Source organism: Rhinoderma darwinii, chromosome 6 (assembly GCF_050947455.1).
Source record: "Rhinoderma darwinii isolate aRhiDar2 chromosome 6, aRhiDar2.hap1, whole genome shotgun sequence".
NCBI classification, from domain to species: domain Eukaryota; kingdom Metazoa; phylum Chordata; class Amphibia; order Anura; family Rhinodermatidae; genus Rhinoderma; species Rhinoderma darwinii.
Genome location: NC_134692.1, coordinates 62,668,789 through 62,676,137, shown reverse-complemented (window position 1 = coordinate 62,676,137; position 7,349 = coordinate 62,668,789). Strand labels below are relative to the sequence as shown.

General features: G+C 38.6%; 1 protein-coding gene across 1 annotated transcript in view; it reads right to left on the bottom strand.

Moving 5' to 3' along the window:
- Nucleotides 1–1,415: 1,415 nt before the first annotated feature.
- CCNYL1 (cyclin Y like 1) overlaps nt 1,416–7,349 on the bottom strand; it is a 78,870-nt gene continuing 72,936 nt past the window's right edge. Inside the window, exons 9-10 of the mRNA XM_075829880.1 lie at nt 5,762–5,924; nt 1,416–5,208 (exon numbers count right to left, since the gene is read on the bottom strand). Coding sequence (XP_075685995.1) covers nt 5,092–5,208; nt 5,762–5,924 — 280 coding nt within the window. The 3' untranslated portion in view covers nt 1,416–5,091. The remainder of the gene's footprint in view (nt 5,209–5,761; nt 5,925–7,349) is intronic.

The window sequence follows — 7,349 nt, the reverse complement described above, 5'->3', positions numbered from 1 at the left end:
CCCACACCCTGGGAAGAAATGCTTGAAGAGGTCAGAGATGGGCTTTTGCCTAAATGTACTGCATCTATCGTGGTCAGGTACCGCAAAATCTTCATGAAGGACCTGAGGGACAACTGTGGGTTCTGTTGAGAATTGGGGGAAGATATGGAAAGAATCTTCTCTGGAGGAAGCATTTCATGGCTTCTGAATCTATGACTAGACCTAAGAACTTTAGGAGACGTTACAGGCATCAATAGGGACTTCTAAAAATGTATTAGGAACCCATGTTACTTCAGGCACTAAGTGGTTATCTGGATTTGGTCTAGGAGAGTATCCCTGAAAGGAGGCCATCAGGAGCAAATTGTGAAAATAGGGGATTATGGAAATGTCCTGCATCTGAAGAAAAGCAGCAAGGACTACTGAAACCTTTGTAAATACCCTTGTGCGGAGAATAGGCCGAACGATAAGGCTGTGAACTGGAAATGTCCGTTCTGGACGTGAGCCACCCTCAGAAATTTTCTGTGACCTCTGTTGATGGGAACATGAAGGTATGCATCCTTCAAGTAGAGTTCGGCCACTTGTTGTCCGGCTTTGGTACAGCAAACACGTGAGAGTAAAATCCCCTTTTTTGAAGATGAAGCAAAACAAATTTCAGTGCTGCCTTTCTTAGGAACTCGTCTTGGAGAGACGAAACCTGAAAATTCCTGTCTGAGTTCACAATGTATTTAGCTCGGGAAGGAATGGCAAATTCTAGCCTGTAGCCTGAGTGGATGATTTTGAGGACCTATAGATCTAAAATGAACCCTTGTCAGGTTGGGAAATCAGGGCTTAGTCTTGCTCCCCACTAGAGCGTCTGCTCTTCTATCCATTGGATTTCTTAAGGAAGAAATAGTCCGAGGGAAAGATCGATTCGGTAAAACATAGCAGGCTTCAAAAACCTTGACTTCAAGCTTATAGATAGCTTTGAAGCAACTACCTAAAACCAGGTCGTTTGTCGCCCTCTCTCTGTAGAATCTGCTTAGCCACTGGATGGTTAGAAAAAACACTCTGCAGCTGCTCCCTCCTCCTCCCCTTTCCACAGTCCTCTATGGGCAGCAACCGTAACCTTAACCCACAGTGAGCAGATAATCAATTTTCACTACTACCTCACTGAAGACTGACTTTATCAATGAATTTAGAGGGCCTGGTCAGTGCAGAAGATGGGGGTGGGAAATGGGGAGAGGGCAGTGTGTGATAAGTAGTGAAAGGTATTTTCTGTAACAAGTCAAACGCATTTTCTTATCTGCCCTTATACTAGGAGATGTATCCTTCTTTTCTGTGTCAGATTTCTACTGGGCTTTCAGAAAGTATTATAGCCAGATATTGGTATATTTGTTTCCCCTTTCAATTTATTCCTAGATTACATGTTCTTTTACAGTCAAAATCAGAGACAAACATTGTTTAATTAAAATAGAGTTTATTATTAGCGTTTTTTTATTATAGACATGAGGAAGCAAAACCACCTGAAAATTTCGCATTAGTTTTAGAATAAACCAATTTGCTGCAGAGAGCCCCAGAATCTAGAGAGACTACCGACGTGATGGCACCATGTTATTACATAATAGATGGTCTTTAATTATACCCTTAGAACTACAATTATAATCTGCTCTCCACCACCTTCTATATGAATTAGCAACAGTTGTTCTAAAGAAACAAAACATGAAGTAGAAGAATAAAATCTACTTAATAGTCTGGTGTGCTCCTGACAGGTTTGAGACTGAGACATTCCTCTATTGAGAAACCGTTCTTCCAATACAATCTCAAACATTAAAAACAATTCTGTCAAATAGATATAGGGCACAAAGTTTAAGGATTGTAGAATATACTGAGTTAAAGAGGTCATACAATGAGGTCTGATCACTAGACCTTACACACATTCAAACCTTACACAAAAGGTCAGGAGGATCTCCATACTGCATCATGACATGATACATTCATGTTTTCCTACAATTTAAGATCATAGACATTTCCAAATCTAGTAAAAAAACAAAAAATAAAATAAAAAAAAGACACCGAGTATGCCATGTGACTAGTAAGAAACAACAGGGAAAGCTTTACTGATTTGGTGGGAAAGCATATTTAATTTAGCATAAAGATTGAGAATTAAATCAAGAGATTCCTCCAATTACAGATGTAGCCAAGTTTATCTTGACTTGCTGCAGCGTGATATCACAAAAGCCATTGAAAAGTTACTGAAAAAGTCAAGTGAAAGTTTCTTGCCACTGTATTTAATGCGTTAAGAGTCAAGATAAAGATGGCTACATCTGTAAATTTGTAAATAACTATGATAATTGAGGATATCTGATAATTTTAAATAAACGCCAGATACAGTAAAAATAATTTTAGTGTCAAACTGCATCGCCCTGTGTGAACCTGGCCTTGGAGCAGTGTTTTCCAACCAGGCTTCGTTGTGTTTTTTCAGTTCCACGGTCAGGGGTTTCCCCAGAACATAGCAGAAGTTCGACCTGTCAGCTTCATAGTACGGACAGCAAACAGAATTCAACCTGCTCAAAGATTTAATCAACACATCTCAGCCAGAATATAGCGCTAGGAAGAAATTATAGAATACTTTGCCCGGCCCTAGCTTTCAGGTAGGTATGGGAATAGGGGTTCCATAGGAGTCAAATAATTGTTCAAAGGTTCCCCCATGGTAATAAGGTTGGGACTAACTGCCTTATAGAAAACCTTTTAGACCGGGCTATCCTCTATTATTTTATGTAAAATTAAAAGGTCAGGACTATTTGATCACAGCAAATTAAATTAGTGGTGAAGGTTGTGCAACATGAAATTACAGTTAGAATTGTTTAAGTGTCGTAAAAACAAACACGTCCAATTTGATTCCAGTTCCCTTATTTCAGACATACTTTTATAAGCAAATAGCCCAAAACAGAATTGACCATACAATGCATGACCAAGTTATTTAGGAACTCCTGTTCAGGTGTCTGGTAATGCAGCTCAGCCCCATGCACAGGTGTGGCGTGGTTTCTGGGGTTGGTGGGAGCAAATCTTATTCTAAGCTGGTTTATGCAACAGTCAGCATGCAGTGTATACACAGAAATGGCGGGGGACCCGAACAGCGACAGTGAGGCAACCGGGTAATTCTAACATTTAGTATATTTAAGTTTATTATTTTAGGAATTTTGCCCGATTTTTTTTTTTTTTTTTAATCCTGGAAAACCCCCTTAATCATTTTTTAAAAAAACCAAAAAAGTTAGCCTCTTTTTTGCGTGCATATTGAAAAGATGCAGCAAACATGTGTGCCATATCTTTAAAGCATTTGGCTTCTATCTTTATACAGATTTCCCTGAATTGCAATAATATTATTTGGGGTTGTGGCTTATCTTCAAGTTTATAAAACGTGCACCAATTTCACATACGTCTGTGTGACATGTTTATGAATTTGGCACACAAACATATTTAACTATATTTGCCCCCTCCTCTGGCATAGTCAGACTTCGCTACCATAGGAATGGTAAACCATGTAGTAAGGAACTTAAAGAGGCTCTGTCACCAGTTTATAACTGCCCTATCTTCTACCTAATTGAATAGGCGCTTTAATGTAGATAGGTAATGTGTTTTTTTTGACAAAGTTATGAGCATTTTAAGTGTTATGCAAATTTGTTCTTAATGCCCAAGTGGTCGTTTTTTTACTCTTGACCAAGTGGGCGAAGTGGAGGCGATGTCCGGTCATTCTCCCGTCACTTGTGTGAAGGAACTACGGGAGTAAGTGACAGCACAGCGTGATCTCGCTCTGCTGTGGATTAGGCTGGACATGAATGGAGAAGTGTATGATGCGGATTGGTCAGCGTCATACACCTCTTTACTACGCCCACTTGGTCAAGAGTAAGAAAACGCCTACTTGGGCATTAAGAACACATTTGCATAACATTTAAAATGCTCGTAACTGTCAAAAATAAATAAAAAACACCACATTACCTATCTACATTAAAGCGCCTATTAGCTTAGGTAGACGTTAGGCAATTATAAACTGGTGACAGAACCTCTTTAACCTTTTCTGTATGCTTTTCTTGAAATTGTAAGGACTTGTAGAAACACAGCAACTAAACATATTAGGAGTTGCTCCCAGGATGGTAATTACAGAAAAATATCGCTGCATGTTAACATGCCGCATAAATGGTGTCGGTTTTCCAATCTGTAAGCAAAGCAATCTGCAGGGATCTGTAGACTTTACATACGAGTGAATCTGGAACTTAATCCACAGAAAAGGAGATAATTAGTAACAGGAAATGCATGAAATACATTTTTACATCACTATGAGCTCAGAATATGGTGTAAAGTATAAAAATCTCAAATTTATTTCATTTAGCAGTTCCTTATAATACATAATATCCAGAAGAGCACCAAGAATTACAGGAGTACAGGTTAGATTAGGTTGGTCTTGAAAATACACCATTCTTTGGATAGTCCCCATCATAACCAAACCATTTTGTAGTTGTGCTGGTAAATATAGACCAATGGAAAAATTACACTGACCTATTAAAAAGCTTTTGGATCAGAGGACATCATATAACCCCCTCTGCTTAAGCCTTATTTAGTGGCTTAGTGTGGTTAGGAAAAAAATGCATTAACACGTCATCGAGTTAACTGTAGCAAACAATAAAAAAAAAAAAAAAAATGGGTAAGAGGGATCAAGAAGGCAATAAAACAAGTAACTATAATCACATGATTAGTGTTCGTTTCTAAAACGTAATTTCTATATATAGTGTTAAAAAGTCCGTTCACAGCTATAGGCCTACATAGTAAGCATACAAATGTAGGTGGTAGAGGGGTTTTGGAGAGAAGGACATCACTTTAGATGCACCATGTTATTCTGTGTAAACTGACTGCTTCTCTTCATTACAGCCTCTTCACTATATTCATGATGTATGCTCCTTAGTCTCCAAGAAGGGCTTGCAGTGTCCCTGGGTTCACAGTCCATTGCCCCCCACAGCCCTCATGCTGGAAGACACTGCTGGCTTGAAATAGTGTGTAAGAGTGTGTGGGAAGCTTGGTAGTGCCTTGGTATCGGTGATGCACACGGATCATGTTGAAGCTGCTCCTGCTGGTCATGCCTCAGGAAATGATGGCATTAGAGCGCCGAATGCCCACTAGGTTATCAGCACTGATGGACCGGCGCATAGCAGCTTTAGAAAGGTCCTTGTACTTATCTTCACAGAGCCTGGAAATTGCCTGGGCAAAATAAAACAATCACATTAAGGCAAACCACCATTTTCAAGCACTACATGCAGCAATGCAATAATAGTACAGACAATACACAAAAGAGTCAGACAAAATTGAAACAGCACTCCTATGTAGCGTGGGTGCCACTTGGAAAGGTTCTTCAATCCATATCACTTTAGTAAAAGAAATCCACGGCACTCGAGTGAATGAGTGCCATAGATTTCTTTTACTATAGAAATACACAGATTGCCAGCAAAGCAGAAGCAAAAAAACAAAAAACCCAAAAACAAATTCCTCTCTCAAATGGTCATATATCGCTTTTTAAGGATCAGTTCACACAAAATCGTGTAGCGGGAAGATTCCTCCTCCCATTGACTTCAATGGGAGGTTCAGTGCTTTTTACTGCTAGTTGGAGAAAAAAAAAAACAGCTAGCGGGAAAAAGCAACGTCCAACTCCCATTGGAATGAATGGGAGGCGGAATCCTCGGCAAAATTTCTGCTTTGAGAACAGGGCCTAAGAGGATCTCTTATTAATGCAAAAATGGAAGATATGTTGGCTTACCTCTAGTTTCTGTGCTCTCTCTTTACTAAGTGGCTCTAGCTGAAAATTGAGATTGTTGTCATCCGCTAGAGAACGTAGGTCAAAGTAGTATTTGGCATATACACTGGCAGGAACATTAATGTTGAACTGCAGCAACTCCAGGAAGTGTCTCTCCATTTCATTCCTGAAATGAAAATAAATGTTAAGAATAATGTGTAAATCTATAAGACAATCTAAGTTATCAAGAAACAAGCGGTTACTGTGTGGGCTGTGGTCTAGACATACGCATACATAATGCCGTATTTTCAAAATTGTCTGATGTCCAGCCTTGCGCAGCCAAACTCATTCATAAATCCAAATGGACTTAGAGCTAGAAGTAGGCATTTAAAAGGTTAATCCAGATTTTTGTTTTTCGGTAATGGCTGCAAATAAGAAATACTTACCTATCCTTTCCCCCAGCGATGACGCTCCGCAGGCACTCCCAGTAATTAAGGAAGGAGTCTATCTAGGGGGTATAGTGAGCATTTAGACCCCACAGGTCTTTTGCAGAATTTATTAGAATTAGGCCGTGAAAACGAATATCAACATGTTTTTTCACTAAAATGTTTGTTTTTTTTTCATTTTCACAAAGGATAAAGGAGAAAAAGCACCCAATAGTTTGTAAAGCAAATTCTACAGAGTACGGCTATACCCCACGTGGTCATAAATGTTTTTTCATTAGAAATTCATTAAACCCGTCAGGACTGATCCATTTTTTGCTTTTTCAGTTTAGTTTTTCCCTCCCCGCTTGGCAAGAGCCATACCGTTTTTTCTTTTCCCGTCAGTAGAGTGGTGTGAGGGCATATTTTTTGCGGCAGAAGTTGTAGATTCTAGTGACAGCATTTATAGTACCATGTAATGTACTGAGAAACTAAAAATAAAATTCTTTGTTGGAAAAAGCTGCGACTCCCTCCATTGTTTTTTCGAGTTTCACCGTGCGGTAAAAATCGACAACATAATATAAATTACGGTGATACCAAATTTGATTTTATATATATATATATATATATATATATATATAATTTTTTTACTACTTTTACAAAGTAAAAACTATTTGTTAAAAAAAAATAAAAAATAAAATAAAAAAAAAAAACCACATTGTCTTACCATATTCTGAGAGGCATAACTTCATTTTTTGGTCGATTGAGCGGTGTGAGGGCTTATTTTTGGCGGGACGAGCTGTACTTTTTATTGGTACAATTTTTTGATCACTTTTTTTTTTTTTTAAAGCCAAGGTGACAAAAAGAACTGCGATTTTGGGGCTTTAATGCTTTTTTTCACGGCGTCCACTGTGCAAGTTAAATAATGGTATATTGTAATAGTTCTAACTTTTACGGATGCAGCGATACCAATTTTATTTTTTACATTACTCTCCTTATTTTATTTATTTTTTTACACATTGTATTAGTCCCCCAATCTAATGATTGCTGGTACAATACACTGTACACAGTATGATGTCAATTTTACAGGCTCCTGAAACAGCGCGATCGCTGTTCCTGTCTGTTAGTCCCAGGTGTCAGCTGTAACACACAGTGGACACCTGCAGCATATGGAGCGGGCTCAGCGAATG